At 39.0% G+C, this 22545-nt stretch overlaps 1 protein-coding gene across 1 annotated transcript in view; it reads left to right on the forward strand.

Moving 5' to 3' along the window:
- The window catches only part of CREBRF (CREB3 regulatory factor), a gene marked incomplete at both ends in the record, with an annotated part of 41335 nt that overhangs the window by 14457 nt on the left and 4333 nt on the right, over nt 1-22545 (forward strand). The window contains 4 exons of the mRNA XM_080698637.1: nt 11826-12020; nt 14485-14674; nt 16202-16275; nt 17807-17929. Coding sequence (XP_080554763.1) covers nt 11826-12020; nt 14485-14674; nt 16202-16275; nt 17807-17929 — 582 coding nt within the window. The remainder of the gene's footprint in view (nt 1-11825; nt 12021-14484; nt 14675-16201; nt 16276-17806; nt 17930-22545) is intronic.

Here is a 22545-nt window from a genome sequence, read left to right on the forward strand (position 1 = left end):
CCCCCTCCTCCGTCTCCTCCTCCTCCTCCCTTCTCTCTCTCTCTTCTCCGCTCTTCTCTGTCTTTGTGTCTGTCTCCAGCATTGGAGATCAAACCTAGGGCCCTGCACATGCTAGGCAAGTACTCTACCACTGAACTATATACCTCAGCTCTTTTTATTTTTGAGACAATGTCTTGAAAGTTGCCCAGGCTGTTCTTAAATTTACAAACCTTCTGTCTCAGCCTCCAGAGTAGCTAGGATTACAGGAAGTGTACCACCATGACTGGCTCTTTCCACTTGATTTTTTGAAAAAGGGTCTTGGTAAGTTGCTGAGGCTGTCTTCAAATCCCATCTCAGCCTCCCAAGTCTGGGATTACAGGTGTGTGCCACTATCTCAGTGTTTTTTTTTTTTTTTTTTTTTTTTTTAACAGATCTCACTAAGTTTCGGGTAGCCTCACTAAGTTGTTGGGACTGACCACAAATCTGCAATCTTCCTGTTTCAGCTTCCCGAGTACTGGGATTATAGGCATGTGCCTATGTGCCTGGCATTTTTCCACATTTTTTTTGTATGTGTGTGTTACTAGGGATTGAACCCAGGAGCATTCTACCTCTGAGCTACACCCCCAACCCTATGTTTTATTATTTATTTTAAAACAGAGTCTTATTAAGTGCGGAGAGCCTCACTAAATAGCTGAGGCTGGTCATAAACCTGTTATCCTCCTCAGTCTCCCAAGTACTGTTTTCCACATTTTTATTTTTTTCTGTAGTGGGGATTGAACCTAGGAGCATTCTACCTGCGAGTTACATCCCCAGCCCTATTTTATTCTTTATTTTGAAACAGGGTCTCACTAAGTTGCAGAGGGCCTCTCTAAGCAGCTGAGGCTGGCTGTGAACCTGTGATCCTCCTGTCTCAGCCTCTCAAATACTGGGATTACAAGCGTGTGTCACCACGCCTGGCTTGTTTTCCACATTCTTGACAGCACTTATCTTTCTTTTTTCAATAATCACCATCCTAACAGGTGTGAGGTAGTATCTTACTATAGTGTTTATTTGTATTTCCTTGATAATTGTGGTATTGAGACTGTTTTCATAAATTTATTGGCCATTTTATGTCTTTCCACAAATACTTATTCAGGTCCTTTGCCCTTTTGTAAATCAGGTTGTTTTCTTGTTATTTTTTAGTTGCTTACATTTATTTTGTATATTAACTTATTATCAGATATATTGTCTGCAAATGTTTTCTTTCATTTCATAGGTTGTTTACTGTGCAATCATTTCCTTTATGGTGCAGAAGCTTTTTAATTTGATGCAGTGTCCAGTTTGGCTTTTGTTGCCTGGGATTTTCATATCATAATCAGAAATCATTGGCCAGACCAATTTCACGGAGCTTTTTCTCTATGTTTTCTTTTAGTAATTTTACTGTTTTCAGTCTTATATTTAACCCCTCCCCAGCACCCCACAATGGTACTGGGCATTGGACCTGGGACAGTCTACCTTTGAGCTACACCTCCAGCTCTTTTTATTTTTATTTTGAATCAGGATCTCACTGTTGGTGGTGCATGCCTATAATAATAGTAGTTAGGAGGCTGAGGCCAGGAGGATTACAGGTTTGAGGATAGCCTCAGCAATTTAGTGAGACCCTGTTTCAAATTTTAAAAGATAAAAATAAAAATGATGAATATAGCTTAGAGGTAGAATCCCCCTGGGTTTGAGTCCTTGTAAATAAACAAAGAAACCAGGGTGTTGCTAAATTTTGAGATTGGCCTCAAACTTGCAATCCTTTTGTCTCAGCCTCCCAAGTACTGGGATTACAGATATACACCACCACACCCACTTGACTTAATTTTTTTCATATGATGTGGGTGATAAGGGTCTAATTTCATTTGTCTGTACGTGGATATTCAGTTTTTTCTATCACTATTTATTGAAGAGATTACCCTTTTCCTATTGTGTGTTCCTGGCATCTTTGTTAGGTACCAGTTGTATATATATGAACTTAATTATGGGCTCTCTATTCTATTTCATTGGTGTCTATTTATATTTTGAGGCCAGCACCATACCTTTCTTTTGTGTGTGTGTGTGTGGTACTGGGGGTGGAACCCAGGGGCTTTTCTACCTCCGGGCTATACTCCCAGACCTATTTTCTATTTTATTTGGAAACAGGGCCTCACTAAGTTGCTGAGAGCCTAAGTAGCTGAGGCTGGCATCAAACCTGTGCGATCCTCCTGTCTCAGCCTCCCAAGTACTGGGATTACAGATATACGCCACCACACCCACTTGACTTAATTTTTTTCATATGATGTGGGTGATAAGGGTCTAATTTCATTTGTCTGCACGTGGATATTCAGTTTTTTCTATCACTATTTATTGAAGAGATTACCCTTTTCCTATTGTGTGTTCCTGGCATCTTTGTTAGATACCAGTTGTATATATATGAACTTAATTATGGGCTCTCTATTCTATTTCATTGGTGTCTATTTATATTTTGAGGCCAGCACCATACCTTTCTTTTGTGTGTGTGTGTGGTACTGGGGGTGGAACCCAGGGGCTTTTCTACCTCCGGGCTATACTCCCAGACCTATTTTCTATTTTATTTGGAAACAGGGCCTCACTAAGTTGCTGAGAGCCTAAGTAGCTGAGGCTGGCATCAAACCTGGGCGATCCTCCTGTCTCAGCCTCCCAAGTGCTGGGATTACAAGCGTGCGCCACCATACCCGGCGGGCACCATACCTTTCTGATTGCTATAGCTCTGTAGTCTTTGAAACCATATACTGTGATGCCTCCAGCTTTGTTATTCCTGCTCAAGGTTGCTTTGGCTATTAAGGATCTTTGGTGGCTCCATATGAATTTTAGGGTTGTTTTTTCTACTCTTATGAGAAATGTAATTAGAATTTTGATGAGACTCACCTCAAAATCTATAGATCACTTTGGGTAGTATGCACATTTAAAAAAATTGTTTTTCTACAAGAAAACAAGAACACATGCAAACAAAGAACCATGAGGGTATTTCATAATCACAAAAAGTTATATAATGCTGAGTATTTGTTTCATATTTTTCATGTTTTCTATATTTGCATACTTTCAAATATTTACTATCACAGAAAGCTTTAAATTTATATGGAAAGTAAAAAGTGATATACCCACCCTATAGTGGAAAATATAAATGAAAATACATATTATTAAAATAATATAAGAACCCAGGCGTGGTGGCACACACTTGTAATCCCAGCATTCAGAGGCTGAGACAGGAGGATTGCAGTTCGCAGACAACCTCAGCTACTTAGTGAGGCCCTCTGCAACTCAGTGAGACCCTGTTTCAAAATAAAGAATGAAAAATAGGGTAGGGGGTGTAGCTTGGAGGCCAAATGCCCCTGGTTTCAATCCCCAGTACTGCATGATAATAATTTTTTATTATTATATTAATACTAATATAAAGAGAATTTAGGAACACAAAATAGTGAAGTACCTAGTATCTGAACATATACATTTCTGTGCATTTCTAAATAAGCGGAAAATCTTTAAAAATTTAATCTCCCTTTATTAAATCTACATTAACTGTTGTCCATGATATAATATGCCACTAATTTATTAGGAATAAACCCAAAAGGTAAAGCTAGTTTTTGTTAATATACATAGGATTTTCCTCTAAACTTGATAGCTACCACAACCATACTTCTACCAACTGTTTAAAAAAATAAAATAAAATAAGCTGGGCATGGTGGCGCATGGAGTTTAAGACAGGAGGACTACAGGTTCATGGCCAGCTTCAGCAACTTAGTGAGGCCCTTAGCAACTTAGTGAGACTGTTTCAAAATACAGAAAAAAAATAGGACTGGGGATGTAGCTCAGAGGTAGAACACCCTGGGTTTAGTCCTCAGTTCTGTAAAATACAATAAAATAAAATAATAAATAAAACCAGCCTGGGAGTGTAGCTCAATACAGAATGCCCCTGCTTTCAAACCTTAGTACCATAAACAAAAAAGTATGTGTGGGGAGCCATTAAGGTTTTCCCCTAAAAGAATATTTCTGACTCAGCTGACTGTCCTTTGCCCAGTCTCAACAAGGTTTGGGGTCATAGAAGGTTCAAAAGGTCTGAGGAGATCAGGTGGTGATGGCACGAGGGTATTGATTGACCTGTAACTGTATAAATACCTCAAGAGAAATAAACCCATTGTCGGCCAGTAGGAAATATTGACCCAGGAGCAGGGGTTGGCCAGTAGAGATATCGACTCAGGAGTAGGCTGGCGGTCCCCCCACATTAGAATAAAAAATTCTTGGAATCAAATTCTTAAGAGTTAAATTCTTTAATCCTCACTCCTCTCTTTGGAACCCGTACTTTTGCCGGCTGGCTCCGGCAAGTATGCACACTTTGACAATATTATTTCTCTAGATCCATAAAGATAGGCTATCTTTCCAATTATTTGTGTCTTCTCCAGTTTCTTTCATCAGTGTTTGTAATTTTCAGTGAATAGATTTGTCACTTTCTTGGTTAATTTTTTTTTTTTTTTCCGGGTCTAGGGATGCAACCCAGAGCATTCAACCTCCAAGCTACACCCCCTGCCCTATTTTTTTTTTTAATTCTTTATTTTGAAACAGGTCTCACTAAGTAGCTGAGGCTGGCTTCAAACCTGTGTGATCCTCCTGTCTCAGCCTCCCAAGTACTGGGATTTTAAGTGTGTGCCACCACACCCGGCCTGTTTATCTTTTCAAATGGCATCTCGTCATTGATCTTATCTATTATTTTCTAGTCTCTATTTCATTTATTTTTTCCTGATCTTTGTTATTTCTTTCCTTCTGCTAGGTTAATTCTTATGGTATTCTTCTTTTTCCTAACTTGAAATATAAGTTTACTTGTTCACTTGAGATCTTTCTTTTCACTTAACATCTATTTTTTCTTTCAGTTATGTTAATGTTTGCTTCATATATTTAGATGCTCTGGTGTGGGTTCTATATATTTACAATTGTTATGTCCTCTAGTTTTTCACTCAAAGTCTATTTTTCTTTTTTGTTAAATTTTTCTTGGGCTTTTTTATTTCTTCACTTTCAGTGTACATGTGTTCTTAAAGCTAAAGTTCGTCTCTTAGAGGCAGTATATAGTTAGTGCTTGGTATTCATTCAGGAACTCTTTTTTTAATTGATATTGTTTTTTTAATTGATATTAATAAGTAAGGATTTACTATTGCCATTTTGTTGGTTGTTTTCTGACTGGTCTGTACTTTTTTGTTGCATTCTTCTCTTGCTGTCTTCCTTTGTGATTTGTTGATATTTTTCTAGAGTATGCTTTTATTTCTTTATCTTTTGTGAATGTACTATAAGTTTTTTCTTTGTGATTGCTATGGAACTTACATAAAACATAATTGTTAGTTCATCTTAAGCTGAAAATAGTTTAACTTCAAGTACACACCAAAACTCTGCACTTTAAATTTTTTCTGATATCTTATGTTTTTATGTCATAGTTTATATACTTTTGTATTGTGTCTTCATTAATGTATAGTTTTAATACTTTTGATTTCTGATTTTCAAACTAAAGTGTGATTTACATATCACTGTTTTAGTATTAGAGCATTCTGAATTTGACTGTATTCGTTTATACGGTGAGTTTTATTCTTTCATATATTTTTATGTTATTAGCTAGTATTCTTTCATTTAAACTTGAAGCATTCTTGTGTTGTAAGACACATATAGTAATGACGAACTTCCTTGGCTTTTCTTGGTCTAGGAAAGCCTATCCTTCATTTCTGAAGGACAGATTTGCTGGGTATAGTATTCTTATTTGGCAGGGTTGTTTTTCTTTCGGCACTTTGAATATATCACCAATTTCTGCTAAGAAAACCACTGATAGTTTTTTTTTTTGTGTGTGTGTGTGTGTGTGTGGCACTGGGGGGTGGAACCCAAAGGCTTTCTACCTCCAGGCTATACTCCCAGACCTATTTTATACTTTATTTGGAAACAGGGTCTCACTAAGTTGCTGAGGGCCTCACTAAGTAGTTGAGGCTGGCTTCGAACCTGTGTGATCCTCCTGTCTCAGCCTCCCAAGCGCGGGGATTACAAGCATGCGCCACCACTCCTGGCCCACTTATAGTTTTATAAGAGTCCCCTTGTATGTAACAAGTAGTTATTTGTGTCTTGTCACTTTGAAAATATTTTTTATAATTTAATTTTGAAAATGTAATGATTGCAATGTATCTTGATGAAGATCTTATTAATTTCAGTCTATTTAAGGGATTTATTTTAGCTTTACTGATCTAAATATTCATTTCCCTTTCTAGTAATTATTCCCTCACATGAGCCTTCAGCCTTTTCCCTTTTTCTTTTCCTTCTGATATTTCTGTAATGTAAGTAATGTTTTACTTGATGGTATCCCATAAGTCCTTTATGCTTTCTTTGTTCTTTTTATTCTTATTTCTTGTGCTGGTTTGCTGCTGAAGTCATTAAGTGGGCTGGTCTAGGTCAGTGAGCAGGTGGACCTGATACCTTTGTCCCTGGGGACCAGTCTGAAGTCTGGTTTTATAGGACCTGGCCTGGCTCAGGAGTGGGTCTGGGCCCTGGGTCTCTAGAGGCCAGCCTGGAGCCTGGGGTTATGGGGCTTTCTTTGGTCCACAGGAGCCATATTGAAGCTAGGTGTTGTGTCTTACAGACTTTCTTTTTCTTTTCCTATACTAGACCTTGAACCCAGGGCCTCACACATGCTAGGCAAGGGCTTTGCCACTGAGATACATCACCAGTCCATTTTATTTTATTTTGAGACTGGGTTTTGCCAAGTTTCCCAGGCTAGCCTTGAAACTTGCAATTTTCCTGCTTCAGTCTTTTGAGTAGTTGGGATTATAGGCATTTGTCATCATAACTGGCTATCCTTCTTTGGCTTTTAGCTTCAGTTTAAGTTTACCCTTGATCTTTTCATGTATTTCATATGGATAAATGTATTGAAAACAGAGATTATGAAGAGTGATCTCATGGTAAATTAACCCCCATTTCTATTTTCTTAGACTTTTGACTGATAAGGAGGGGAAACCAGTGTTACAGTTGATCTTGTCCCATTATGTCACACTCTCTTCCCTTGCTCCTCATAGAAAAGCCCTCACTTGTGAGCTGCTTGTTTTATTTTATTTTATTTTTTTTGCATGTCTGGGGATGGAACCCAGGGGCATTCTACCTCAGAGCTACACCCCCTGCCCTGTATTTTATTCTTTATTTGAAACAAGATCTCACTAATTTGCAGAGGGCCTCACTAAGTAGCTGAGGCTGTCTGCAAACCATGATCTTCTAGTCTCAGCCTCTGGAATGCTGGGATTACAAACCTGTGCCATCACGCCCAGCTAAGTGTGTTGTTTTTAAGCAACAGGCAGTAGCTTTATGCATTAGCTGGCACTTAGCAGAGTCAAGTTCTCTTCTTGGACCTATTTAATAATGCTGCTAAGTGTGTGGATGGCATTTAAATTCATTTATTTCCAGCTGACTTGAAGTGCCTTGGTTAGTATTACTTGGAAAACTGTCACAAATGTTAATGAAGGACATGCTTTCAACGTAGAATTAACACAGTTTTGTGGTATTATTTGGGTTTCATTCAAATTTGCTGATGAAAATTTCTTTTTCATGAAAGAGCTAAACAAAGAACTTCAAGGATGCAAAAGTGAATTATTGGTGAAAATAGAATTTCTTTGAATCTGAAAAATAAGGATAGTTATAGTTTCTTCAAAGTACTAGTTTTAAGAGAGTGTTGATTAGTTTAATTTGTAGCAGAAAGTTTACAACAACCCTTTTGTGATGACTAGCTCCTTAATGCTGTTTCTTGGCAGATGGTTGCAACAGTTCGTGAGCCTAAGAAGTTCCAGGAAAGGCTCAAAATGAGGTTTCAGTCCCTATTGTGGACTGACTGCCAAGTTTTAATAGGGCCTATTCTGTGGACAAGCTATAACTGTTTGGAGTCGTGAAATTACATGATTCTAAGACCAAGGATTAGGCCCCTAAAATGAGCGTTTCTTTTATAATCCCCACTAAGCATTTTCACAGTTGACTTTTACTAGCTTAATAGCAGTAGTCTGCATTAACCACAGATGTGTGATTAGAATTTTAGGCAGCAAATGTGGCCTTTTTACTTCCTTTTGATAATGAGAAGTAATGAGATCATTATAGTTGTATATTCAACTATAAAGAAAAAGGAACAGACGCCATGAGAAATGTTGCATTAAGTGATTTATTTTATTATTTTATTTATTTATTTATTTTGTGGTACTGGGAATAGAACCCAGGGGCATTCTACCTCTGCACTATACTCCCAGCCCTATTTATTATTTTGAAACAGGGTCTCACTGAGTTGCAAAGGGCCTCACTAAGTAGTAGTCCAGTAGTAGTCCAGGCTGTCTGCAAACCGTGATCCTCCTGTCTCAGTCTTCCAAATGCTAGGATTACACGCGTGTGCCACCACACCCGGCAAAGTAATTTACTTTTTTTTTTTTTGGTGGTACTGGGGTTCCTGGAAGCCCTTCTTCCTCTGGGCTACACTCCCAGACCTATTTTATATATATATTTTTTATTAGGAAACAGGGTCTCTTAAGCCAGCAAGGCTGGCTCCAAACCAGCGCGATCCTCCTGTCTCCGCCTCCCAAGTGCAGGGATTACAAGCGTGCGTTGCCACGCCCGACTAGTAATTTACTTTTTAAAAAATTACTTTTCAGCTGGATGTGGTGGTGAACACCTGTGATCAAAACTGCTCAGAAGGCACAAGCAGGAGTATCACAAATTGGAGGCCAGCCTGGCAACTTAGAAAGATTCAGTCTCAAAAAAAAAAAAAGCTTAAAAAGGGCTTAGGGGTTTAGTTCAGTGCTGGAGCACTTTCTCACAGTATATGTGCAACCCTGAGTTCAATTGGCAATACTGCAAAAAGTGTGTGTGTGTGTGTGTGTGTGTACATGTAAATATGTGTTACATGTAAATATATGTTAAATGTGTACACATATCAACATAAGCAAATATGTATGTTTAGTATCTGCTTTGGCTCAGGCACTGTGAGCCACTTAAAAGTGACCTGTGACTGTACTATAGATGCCATGATTACTACAAAAAGCTTGTCTTCACCATTGCCCATTATCCTTTTTTTTTTTTTTTTGGTGGTACTGGGGTTCCTGGAAACCCTTCTTCCTCCGGGCTACACTCCCAGACCTATTTTATATTTTTGAAACAGGGTCTCTTACGCCAGCGCGGCTGGCTTCGAACCTGCGCGATCCTCCTGTCTCCGCCTCCCAAGCGCGGGGATTACCCCATTATCCTTTTTTAAAGTCATGTTTGCCGGGTGTGGTGGCGCACGCTTGTAATCCCAGCATTTGGGAGGCTGAGACTAGAGGATCACGGTTCGCAGACAGCCTCAACTACTTAGTGAGGCCCTCTGCAACTCAGACCCAGTTTCAAAATAAAGAATACAAAATAGGGCAGGGGGTATAGCTCAGAGGTCGAATGCCCCTGGGTTCCATCCCTAGACCCGCAAAATAAATAAATAAATAAATAAATAAATAAATAAATAAATAAATAAATAAATAAAATAAAGTCATGTTTATTGAAGTATAATTTTCTCATTAAAATTACTCCTATGAATTTTTCCAGGGTTGGGGCATGCATTTTAACTTTTTTTTTTTTTTGGTACTGGGATTGAACCCAGAGGCATTCTACCTCCAAGATACATCCCCAGCCCTATTTTATTTATATTTTGAAACAAGGTCCCACCAGGTTAATGAGAGTCGCACTACTTGCTGAAGCTGTCTTGAGACCTGTGATCCTCCGGTCTTAGCCTTCCCAGTACTGGGATTACAGGCAGATGCCACCATGCCTGGTACACAATCAAGATAGTGAATAGTTTGATGAGCCTCCCAAATTCACTCATGCTTCTTTATCACCATCCCCTTCCTCCAACTCCAGCCACTGGCAACCACTATGTCTCTGGTTTTGCCTTTCTCAGAATGTCATATAAATAGAATCATATTCCTGATTGATTCTAACTCTGAAGAAAACTTGGTAATAAATTCAGATGTTTTCCCAAAATGGACAGATGTCATCACTTTCTTAGTGATATTTGCAGAAGAGTCATATTTTTATGAGGAAAGGTGGCCATTTGCTCAGCCAAGGCTGCCGAGTTCTTCTGGCTCTTTAAGCTAGGGCCTGTGACCATCGTGAGCATGAGCGTAGCGCCTCACTCCCCACATACTTAGCTGTGGCATACACTTCATTCTCTGAGGTTAAGATTGGCAGGTTGTCCTACATTAGGTATAATCAACAATCATTGCAACTCAGAATTAAGTAGTTTCTGAAACTTCTCACTAGGAAAGAAAGTAGCCCCTTAAAAAGTGAGGTAGCGCCGGGTGTGATGGCACACGCTTGTAATCCCCGCGCTTGGGAGGCTGAGACAGGAGGATCACTCAGGTTCAAAGCCAGCCTCAGCTGGCTTAAGAGACCCTGTTTCCAAATAAACTATAATAGATCTGGGAGTGTAGCCCGAAGGTAGAAGGCCCCTGGGTTCCATTCCCAGTACCACCAAAAAAAAAAAAAAAAAGTGAGGTAGCTAAGTGCAATGACACACACCTGTGGTCCCAGCTACTTAGGAGGCTGAGAGGAGAGAATCACCTGAATTCAGGATTTAAGATTTAAGACCGAGATTAGTCAGTCACAAAAAATAAGAAATCAGATGTTTTCCCTAATATGTGAAAGCTAAGGAGAAATGGATTATAGGAGGAACTCTAGATGAAAAAGGAAATCCTATAGAGGAGCAAACAAGACAACCTAAGTGAGGGGATGGGAGGGAGGAAGAAGGAAATTCTCTAAAACACGCAATGTACTTAAACATATCGAAGTCAACCACTAAGCCGAGCAAGGGAAGGAGGGATGGGGAGGGAATGGGGTGGGAACTGGATAGGGGTTAAATCGGTGATGTGTACATGTATGTACGCACAAGTTTCTTTTTTTACTTCAATATGATGTACGAATATAATACACCAATTAAAAAAAAAGATTTAAGACCAGCCTGGGCAGTTAGCAGGACCCCCACATCTCAAAAAGAAAAAAATAAACACATGTGGCTTCCAGTAAAAATTTAGAATAAGCATATAAAATTTTTTTGATTGTTCAGGTGAGAATTATCTTTTGTACTGTCCTTTTCTTGTGTGTGTGTGGCACTGAGGATTCAACTCCGGGGCATTCTACCTCTGAGCTACATCCCCAAACCTATTTTTTATTTTGAAATAGGGTCATACTAAGTTGCTGAGAGTCTCACTACTTGCTGAGGCTGTTCTCAAACCAATGATCCTCCTTTCTCAGCCTCGCAATTACTGGGATTACAAACGTGCACCATACCTGGCTTTCTTTTGTACTTTTCTAAAAAGGTGGGCAGCAGCAAGAAAAACCTCATAAAACTAGGGCACCAGTTACAGAAGCACTCTTAACTTTCTGTCTGGAATGTTTCAGATACATAAATATTAAAGGAAGACACTTAAAAATCACAGTGTAGCTTCTATGTACATTATCTAATGGTACTTTTGAGATTCTTGTTGCTGTATTTGTTTTCTCATCCCATGTGAAGGTGCCAAAAAAAAGTATCATATGTAACTTATAAAAACCAAAGAGAAGCTTAAGGAAGATAAACAGTGTATTTATCTATGTTTATTAATCTCTAAATAGTTTGAGTTAGAGATTTATATGTTAGGCTGCTTTATAGACCTAGTTTATTATCTTTGACATGCCAATGATGTTTTCAGATGAAAGGAAATGTCTCCTTATAAATAGAAGGATCTTTTTGTTTTTCCTGACGAATTTATTGAAACTTATGGAGCTTAACAACTTGGGGGGGGGGTCTTTCTTTTAAGGCTTTGAAAATGATTCTGTAGAAGACTTGAAGGAGATGACTTCAATATCCTCTCGGAAGAGAGGTAAAAGAAGGTACTTCTGGGAGTATAGCGAACAGCTTACACCATCACAACAAGAAAGGATCCTGAGGCCCTCTGAGTGGAACCGAGATACTTTGCCAAGTAATATGTACCAGAAAAATGGCTTGCATCATGGTAAGAGGGGGTCACAGTCAAATATTTAGTGTTACAATAGAGATACTGAACTATAATGCTTCATGTACTTTCTAGCCCGCTGGAGGGGTAAGTAGAGCTGCTGTAGGTGCCACAGCTGCTCTGTGCTCATGAATAGCTTTGACTAGTGTCAACGCCGTCACCGGAGGAGGAGGAAGGATGGTGAAACATTTTTCCTTCTACTTCCTTTGGATCCTACTTACTCCATCCACAGGCTGCCAGTTCTTGACCGTCACAGTTTCTATATCCAGAAGGCCTGGGGAGAAAGAAAGGGGGCTTCAGCATCCCTCTCTTCCATTCTCATCTGATCCCAGTCCTAAGTGTAACTATAATGGAAAGTGGTGGAAGAAAAGGAGAGGGAAAAGATAGAAAGCATAGTTGTGAAAAAGGAGTGGCAAGAGAAGAGTTAAATAGTAGTAAGCATGAGATGCTTCCAGTCTTGGGTAGATCTTGAATTGTGAATCCAGAAATCTGTGATTAAGAAGATTTTTTTTTCTGCACAAATGTTATTTTTATACTATTCCAAAGTCTTTATAAAAAATGGCAGAGAGGGAGCTGAGCATGGTAGCGCACGCTTATATTCCGAGCATTTGGGAGGCTGAGAAGATCGTATTTCACAGCCAGCTTCAGCTACTTAGTGAGGCCCTTTGCAACTCAGTGAGACCCTGTTTCAAAATAAAGAATAAAAAAGAGTTGGGGTGTTGCTCGGAGGTAGAATGCTCCTGGGTTCCATCACCAGTACCGGAAAAAAAAAAAAAAAAAAAAAGGCAGAGAAGAGAAGTGCTAATAAGCCCAGCTCAAAAAGCAGTTTAGTATTTACTCATTGCTATAGATTTAAGTTTCTAAGCAATTTTGAGAATATTAATTCTATAGGCCTCATTTTCTCTATTGGCAGCCAGATGTATACTTCGCTGTTTCTCAGTAAATAATTATGAAATTTTTATGTTCAGATTACTTTCTGCCAGAAATGAAAATATAAGTCCAATAAATAAATCCAGGTAGCTTGTGATGAGTGTTAGGGAAACTGTTGAGTGTGTGTAAGAGGGCAGAGGGCAGAGCCATCTCTTTCATCTACGGTGAGAGGGCAAGGGCAAGACCAGAAGTCTTCTGTAAGATTATTATTAGAGCAGCCTAAGAAGTGAAAGCAGACATCTGTTATTTCAGACATTGCCATTCTTGTTGGAGTTTTGAGTCCTAGACAAAAATGTACATGTTTGAGAAACTTTTCAGTCCTAATTTAAAATGTCTTGATTTGCCTGGACTTAGTGGCACATACTTGTAATCTCAATACTTGGGAGGCTGAAACAGGAGAATCTCAAGTTCACTGCCAGCCTCAGCTACTTAGTGAGACCCTCTGCAACTTAGTGAGACATTGTTTCAAAATAAAGAATAAAAAGTAAAGCTGGGAGCCTGGGCTGGTGGCACATGCTTGTAAACGCTTATACCCCCCCCCCCACTGTTGGGAGGTGAAGACAGGAGGATCTCACCAGTTTGAAGCCAGCCTCACTGGCTAAGAGACCCTGTTCCCAAATAAAATATATATATATATATATATATAAAATGGCCTGGGAGTGTAGCCCGGAGGTAGAAGGGTTTCCTGGAACCCCAGTACCACCAAATAAATAAATAAATAAATAATAAATAAATAAATCTGGGAGTGTCACTCGGAGGTATAATGCCCCTGGATCCAATCCCCAATTCCGGAAAAAAAAAAAAAAAGTCTTATTTTGGGCAAAATCTCCAAACTTTCTTTTGATTGAATATTATCTTCTCTCTTCCTGACTACATATTATACCCTGCTACTGATTTTAAGTTGGACTTTACTCCAATCCCAAGATTCAATCCCAAGATTTGAGATGCTTGGTACATCCATTCAAATAATTAAGAATCTATTGTACTGAGGCTAGAAACCTAGAGATAGACGCTGGGTGTGGTGACACACACTTGTATTCCCAATGCTAGGGAAGCTGACAGGAGGATCACGGGTTCAGCTAGCCTCCGCTACTTAGTGAGGCCCTCCACAACTTAGTGAGACCCCGTCTCAAAATAAAAAATAAAATAGGGCTATGGGTGTAGCTCAGAGGTAGAATGCCATGGGTAAAATCCCCACTACCATGAAAAGAAAAAAAAAAAAGAAGAAAGAAACTATCTTTTTGGGGGAGGTCTAGTGCTGGGGAGGGCACTGTGCATCCTAGGCAAACACTGTACCCTGAGTGACACCCAGCCCTCCACCCTCATTTCTTGCAGCCACAAGTGGGAAGGAGAGGAGGCTAGCCCTTCTGGGTTTGGTGGTTAAACACGCTAGACTTGTGAAACATGCCAAGATTTCCAAAATAAAAAGGTGACAGATAGCTGTGGTGGAAGAAAATATATAAAATGGCTGTGGAAAATGTGCCTCTTGTTCATTAGAATAATTGAACTCAAACTTCTCTTAAATTGTTTATAGGAAAATACGCAGTCAAGAAGTCACGGAGAACTGATGTAGAAGACCTGACTCCAAATCCTAAAAAGCTACTTCAGATAGGCAGTGAGCTGCGGAAGCTGAATAAGGTGATTAGTGACCTGACCCCAGTCAGCGAGCTGCCCTTAACAGCCCGGCCAAGGTCAAGGAAGGAAAAAAACAAGCTGGCTTCCAGGTAATTGGTAACAGTGTTCACTCATGTGAATAGTCCCGGAGGTGAGGGTAGGCCCTGAGTTTTTACAGAGAGGTGACCTTCAGCCGTTCCTCATAAATATTTTTCTTTTTTTTTCCTTTTTTTATACTGTGGCATTTTGAATCCAGGAGCATTCTACCTCTGAACTTCTTGTTTTTTTTATTTTGAAACAAGGTCTTGCTAAGTTGCTGAGGGCCTTAATAAGTTCTTTAGGCTGGCCTCAAACCTGTGATCCTCCTCTCTCAGCCTTTCAAATACTATAGTACTGGACTACAACATCCGGAGGAAATATTTTTCTTTTATAAATACTATAGTAAGAGTATTATTTTTTTCTGTGAAAATAAAAGATGGTATTTATGGTTTCTGGAAAAAGTTTGGTTTTTGGTACTAGAGATTGAACTCAGAAGCATTCTACCTCTTAGTTTTACCTCCAGCCCTATTTTATTTTTTATTTTGAAACAGAGTTTCACTAAGTTGCTAAGGCTGTCCTTGAACCTGTGACCCTCCTGTCTCAGCCTCCAAAGTACTAGGATTTCAGGCCTGTGCCACCATGCCTAGCTTGGAAAAAGTTTGTAAGTCAAGAAGTGGATGGATTCAACTGCAGTATAAAATAGTATGATGAAAAATTTATAGTTTTATTTTTTGTTTGCTCTTTTTAGTAAGTCATGTTTATTGAAGTATAATTTACTTGCACTAAAAATTTCCCTGTTTTAATGTACACTGCTTCAAGTTCTGACAAACATATTAAGTCATATAACTACCAGCAAAATAAAGATATTGAACATTTTCATCACCTTAAAAATTACAAAGGCATCCCCCCTTCTCTCACCTAAGGGGGATCTATTTTTTTGTCCTCATAATTTTTCCTTTTCTAGAATGTCATATAGATGGGTACTATGTATAGCTTTAGAGCCTGGTTTCTTTCACTTAACATCCTGCCTTTGAGATTCATCCATGTTTCATAGAATAATAGTTTGTTCATTTTTGAGTAGTATTTCTTTTGGTAAGGATTTATTATAGTTTATCTGTACACAGTGTGAAGGACTTTAATATTTTTTCCAGTCTGGAGCACGTATGAGTAAAACCACCATAAATACTGACTTGCATATAGTTTGTATAGACATGGGTTTTCATTTCTCTTGGATGTGTGCCCAGGTATGTATGTGAGAAACTGCATACTGTTTTCCAAAATAGCTTTATGTGCCATTTTACATTCCCACAAGAACAGATGAGGAACCACTTGCTTCACATCCTCTGCAATACCTGGTATTGTCAGGTTTTTTAATTATTATTTTAGCCATTCTACTAGATCTGTACTGGTGTAGCTTTATTTTTGAATACGTGCTAAATTTTTAATGACTTTGGATAAATGATTATAATCTTTCCCTTGATAAACATTAGAAGGCATGATTTTGGATTTTTATTAGAAAATACCTGTCAGCAGCAAAGAGTATATTCTGAATATTCTTTAAAAAAGAAAAATGAACTAATAGCTCCTTCCTTTTACAGAGCTTGTCGGTTAAAGAAAAAAGCCCAGTATGAAGCTAATAAAGTGAAATTATGGGGCCTCAACACTGAATATGGTAAACCTAAACATTGAAGAATTTGACTAACCTTCTGTTAACTGTGCTGACTTCTCTTTTTCTTTGGCTTTATTATTTGCTTTCTCTGCATTCTGCCCTGTTTTTGGCTGGCATCCTTTCTGTTCATCCATCCAGTCAGGCACATGCCTACTCTGATTCATTCTCATTCTCTTCTTAGGGGGTGTCTGTACCTGTGGCCCCCAAACCCAATTTCAACATTGCACTAATGAGCGGATTCACTTGGGACCACAGTATTTCATATATATTTCTTTTTCTTTTTTTTTTTCCCCCTGTGTGTGTGGTACCAGGGTTCCTGGAAGCCCTTCTACCTCCAGGCTACACTCCCAGACCTGTTTTTTTATACATATTTTTATTTGGAAACAGGGTGTCTTAAGCCAGTGCGGCTGGCTTCGAACCTGCACGATCCTCCTGTCTCAGCCTCCCAAGTGCGGGGATTACAAGCGTGAGCCACCATGCCCGGCTTTCCAATATGTTTTAATGGTGATGCTGGATTAGCTAGTTTTGTTGCCTGATTTTAATATTTCTTTTAAATTGAATAATTATATTTTGACCTTTGTGTGGATAGTTTTAATCCATGTTTTTAAATATGATTGCTCATTAGACTGTCTGTTTAATTGTTAAAATACAGTTTCTAGGCTTCTTCCCCAGATCTTCTGAATTGGAGTAGAACCCAAAAATGTTTTTTTAATGCTTATACTGGATGTTGAACCCAGAGGCATTCTACCTCCAAGCTATAACTTTAGTCCTATTTATTTATTTATTTATTTATTTATTTATTTATTTTTGCGGGTCTGGGAATGGAACCCAGAGGCATTTGACTTCCGAGCTACACCCCCTGCCCAATTTTTTATTCTTTATTTTGAAACAGGGTCTCATTGAGTTGCGAAGGGCTTAAGTAGCTGAGGCTGTCCGCGAACCGCGATCCTCAGGTCTCAGCCTCCCAAATGCTGGGATTACAAGCGTGTGCCACCACACCCAGCTTTTTAATTTTTATTTTGAAACAGGATCTCAGTAAGTTGCTGTGGCTGCTCTCGAATCAGTGATCATCCTGTCTCTGCCTCCCCAAATACTGAGATTAGAGGCACTACCATGCCCACCTAGAATCTTTCTTTTACTGGGGATTGAACCCTGGAGCATTTTACCTCAGAGATACATGAACCTGAACCCCCTCCCCTTTTGTTTTTGGTCAGGTTATTGAGAACCTTGCTAAATTGCTGAGGCTGGCCTTAAACCTGTGCTCTCAGCTTCCCAGATTACTGGGGTTACAGGTGTGTGCCGCCATGCCCGGCAGGAATCCATATTTTAATGCCCAGATTATTCTCTTTTGGTGTGTTGGAGATCAAACCCAGGGCTTTCATGCATACTAAACAAATACTTTATTTATTAATAATCTATACCCCAGCCCTTCTGTTTTTCTAATTGATTATCTGTAACAACAGTTTACATAATTAAAAACAAATTCCTCTAGGTTAGTGATATGTTCCAAGTGTTTTTTTTTTCTGTCTTACAGATAATTTATTGTTTGTAATCAACTCCATCAAGCAAGAGATTGTAAACCGGGTACAGAATCCTCGAGAGGAGAGAGGACCCAACATGGGACAGAAGCTTGAAATCCTCATTAAAGATACACTAGGTAAGAAGAATATTAGATAAATTTGTAATAACACGTAATATAAGAGACATGATTCAAAGGCATATTAGAAATTCTTTCAGTTTAAGGAAAAAACTCAAGTATTCTCATTGCAGTTACTCTGTTTTTGAACTGGAGATCAAACTTGGGCCTTATACATGCTAGACAAATGCTTTACCACTAAGCTATATCTCCTTATTCCATTCATTTATTTATTTATTTATTTATTTATTTATTTATTTATTTATTTATTTATGGTGGTACTGGGGTTCCTGGAAACACTTCTATCTCCAGGCTACACTCCCAGACAGCTATTTTTTATATATATATAACTTTTTATTTGGAAACAGGGTCTCTTAAGCCAGCAAGGCTGGCTTCGAATCTGCGCAATCCTCCTGTTTCTGCCTCCCAAGCCTGGCCCATTTATTTTTTAATTTTGAGATAGGGTCACACTATGTTGTCCAGTCTGGCCTTGAATTTTTGATCCTTCTGTCTCAGCTTCCTGAGTAGCTTAAACTGCAGGCTTGCATCACCACTCAGCTTCTGTTCTCTTCAAGCATGATTTTTGTTGTCTTGTGTTCCTTTTGGGGGTTGAGCCCAGGGCATCACACGTGCTGGGCGGGTGGCTGACCATGAGCCAAATCTAGCCCATTGTGTTTCTTTTAGTTCTGTTTTTATTTCACGAATTAATTTTTCCTTTTGCCAGGCGTGGTGGTGCACGCTTGTCATCCAAAGCATTCGGGAGGCGGAGACTGGAGGATCTCGGTTTGTGGACAGCTTCAGCTACCTAGCGAGGTCCTTCGCAATTCAGTGAGACCTTGTTTCAAAAAATAAAAAGACTAAAAATAGGGCTGGGGGTGTAGCCTGGAGGTACAGTGCCCCTGGGTTCCATCCCCAGTACCACAAAACAGACAAACAAACAAACAGTTTTCCTTTTATTTTAATTTATTTTGTGTTTTATCACCTTATTTCTCAGTTTTTGTTTCTGATTTGTATTCTCATGATCATGTCATGTCATTTTTTTCTTTCTTTTCTTTTTTTTTTCTTTCCTTTTTTGCAGTACTGGGGATAGAACCCAGGGGCATTCTACCTCTGAGCTGCACCCCCAGCGCTATTTTTTATTCTTTATTTTGAAACAGAGTCTCACTGATTGCAAAGAGCCTCACTAAGTAGCTAACGCTGGCTTTGAACCTGCACAGTCCTCCTGTCTCAGCCTCCCAAATGCTGGGATTACAAGCATGCGTCACCATGCCCAGCTTCATGTCATTTTCTTTAATGTCTTTTACTTCAGTTTGAAATAATAGTAAGTTATAGTCTTCACCTATTTCATAGTTCTAGCTTTAGGTATGCTTTCATTATTTGTAGAACTCTTATTCGTTTTTCCTACAATAACTCTATTATCATTTTTATGTGTGTATGGTACTGGAAATTGAATCCAGAGGTATTCTACCTCTGAGCTTCACCCTTAGCCCTATTTCAGTTTAGTTTTTTATTTAAAGCAGGATCTTACTAAGTTGAGGCCCTGCTAAATTGCTGAGGCTGGTCATGAACCTATAATATCCTGTCTTAGCCTCCCAAGTACTGGGTTCACAGGTGTGCCCACCATGCCTGGCTTATAGTAACTTTTTATGGGATTTTAACTTTTAAACTCTTTTGTTGATCATTTATATGTGATATTAGTCTTTCTGAACTTTTTAGAGTCTTGGTTCATAATGGAGGAGAAGCCAGTGGAGCGAGAGAGGTGGTTTGAGGGAAAGTGGGTGGGGAAAGGGAGGATTAATGAAGGAACTACTTCCAGTGACTGTGTACATATGTGAGAATACCAGTGCCCCAGCCTCACTGTCCTGTATGGGGAAGGGAGAGTGGGGAGAGAGCCAGGGGAAAGCCCACTAGTGCTGTGCATGGATGTCACTGTCACTGAACTACATCATGATGTGAGACTATCATGCACAAATAAAGGTACTTTAAAAAATAAGATGCTTGGTTTAGAAGAACTTCTCAGAGTCTCATCTTTTTAGATGATGTTAAAGAAAACATGTCAGCTTTCTCGCTGAGATTTTTTTATTCTGTGCCTGCCACACCCCCATTTTATCTGAGCATCTCGTTCACATCTTTTCTTCCTGTCTTGCTGGATTTTGCTCCCAACCCCAGGGGTTTCTTAACAGTGCCAACTCTTGTCCTGCAAGAATCCTGGGTGGCCAGTTTCTGAGTTCCTAGAGGCTGGAGTCAGACTGCAGATCCCTTCATGTCTCACTGGAGGTTCCTTGCGCTCTCCTGTGCTCATCAGAGTGGACACAGTCTCACAGCTTCAGCTGCAGTTCTCAGATTTGCCTCCTCTTCTTTCCAGGAAAGCCTATTGGCTCTTTAGACTTCTTTGGTTCTCAGGTCTATTACTTCCTTTTAGCTCATCTCACACAAATACTGATAGTGCCCAATACCATGCAGTTCTTATGGTATTTGGTGGCTTGTTCCCACCCTCTTGAATGTCAGGTTCATGGGGATAACCTTGTCACATGTCAGTGTTTTCTATACATTGGTTGGTTGGTTGATTTTGTTTTTTATTTGGTGCTACTAGGAACTGAACCCAGGGCCATCATACTTCTGAACTACACCCCCAGACTGTTTTATTTTGAAATAGGGTCTCCCTAGCTTGCTGAGAGTCTGAGTTGTTGAGGCTGGGCTCAAACCTGTGATTCTCCTGTTTCTGCCTCCCAAGTATTGGAATTGCTGGTGTGTACCACCAAACCCAGCTGGTTGGCTGGCCTAAAACTCCTGGGCTTGAGCATTCCTCTTGCCTCAGTTCCTGTGTGGCTGGGACTACATGTGCATGCCACCAGGCTGAGCTTTTGATCAAGTTAGTTGCTATTTTTATATAGAAAATCTCTACTTCCATCCAGTCGTTTTCCCCAAAGTTTTCTCTGTACCAACTTTTAAATCATTGAAATTTCTTTTTCTTAAAGGTTTGGTAGAAGACTCTTGAAATTATATGGCCTAATGTGCTTTTTGTAGTTAATTGTTTGAAAACTTTTATTTATGCTCGGTGTGGTGGCTCACATTTGTAATCTCAGTACTTGGGAGGCTGAAACAAGATGATTGCAGATTTGCCACTAGCCTCAGCAACTTGTGAGGCCCTTCATAACTTAGTGAGACCCTGGGCTGGTATATAGCTTGGAGTTAGAATGCCCCTGAGTTCAATCTCAATCGCTAGTACCCATCCCCACAAAAATAGTAAAAAAAAAAAAAAAAAAAAAAAGAAAGAAAAAGAAAACTTTTATTTATCTTTTATGATAATTTGCCAACTTCTTCTGGAGTCGGTTCTCATCACTTACTATATATTTCTAGGAAATTACCCACTTCTACCAGGCCCTCAAATTTATTAAAATTGAAAAAAGTAGTCTTTGTTTTTTATTGCCTCTATACCCATGATTAGTGTTCCATTTTATTCTTTATTTTGTGGCTGTTTTTTATTTATTCACTCAATTAGATATCTTATTCTATTTTTTTCTGCAAAAGAACCAACTCTTGCATTTTCCAGTGTTTCTAGTTCTTGGGTTATTATATTCTTATTTCTTGTTATATTAATTTTTATTCTATTTTTTTATTAAATAAAACCCTTTGAGATTTCCTTTGAGACCCACTTTAGTTGAACCTCCTAAATTTGGTGTGTCATATTTTCATTGTTTTCAGAGTATTTTGCAATTTTAGGTGCTTTTTTTTTCTTCTGCGCAATACTGGGGATTGGACTGAGGGACAGGCTACCTCCAAGCTACACTCCCAGCCCTATTTTATTTTTAATTTGTAAACAAGACCTCACTAAGTATTGTGGACAGCCTCACTAAGTAGCTGAAGCTAGCTGCAAAGCTCCGGTCTCAGCTTCCCAAGTTACTGGGATTACAAGTGTGTACCACCATGCCCAGCTGCAATTTTAGGTTTGATTTACTTTGACTCTAGGATTCTTGGAGAGAGATTTAAAATTTTTCAGAAGGTAGAGAATATTTGTTTTTAGTTTCATCTTTTATTTTTGATTTATTGAGATTTTCTTAGCTATCTAATATATGCTTATAATTTTACACATTCCATGGGCATTTGGAAAAGATGCATTTTCTGCTTTATATTAAGATTCTCATATCTGTTGGTTGGTAAATATTTTTCATTAGGCCTTTTATTTTCTTGGTGGTACTAGGGATTGAACCCAGGGGCATTCTACCTCCAAGATGCCCCTCCCCAGCCCTATTTTTTACTCTTTATTTTGAAACAGCGTCTCACTAATTTGTGGAGGGCCTCACTAAGTAGCTGAGGCTGGCTGCAAACCTGTGATCCTCCTGTCTCAGCCACTCAAGAACTGGGATTACACACGTGGACTGCCACCCCCAGCTCATTAGGGCTTCTTTTCCTTTGTTGGGGTGGGTATGAGGGAGTCATTTACTTTGTATGGAACTGAAAGAGGCTCTCATTAATATTTTTGTTTCATTCATATTTTCTGTTTATTTTGAATTATGATATATTTGAAAGGAGTTTTTACTACTAGATTTTATTATTTTGCTTTGTTACCTGGCATTATAATCATGAATATAACTTTATCATTTGCATTTGATAAACTTTTGCCAGACTTTTTTTCT

This window comes from Muscardinus avellanarius (genome assembly GCF_963383645.1).
Source record: "Muscardinus avellanarius genome assembly, chromosome: 7".
Lineage (NCBI taxonomy): Eukaryota > Metazoa > Chordata > Mammalia > Rodentia > Gliridae > Muscardinus > Muscardinus avellanarius.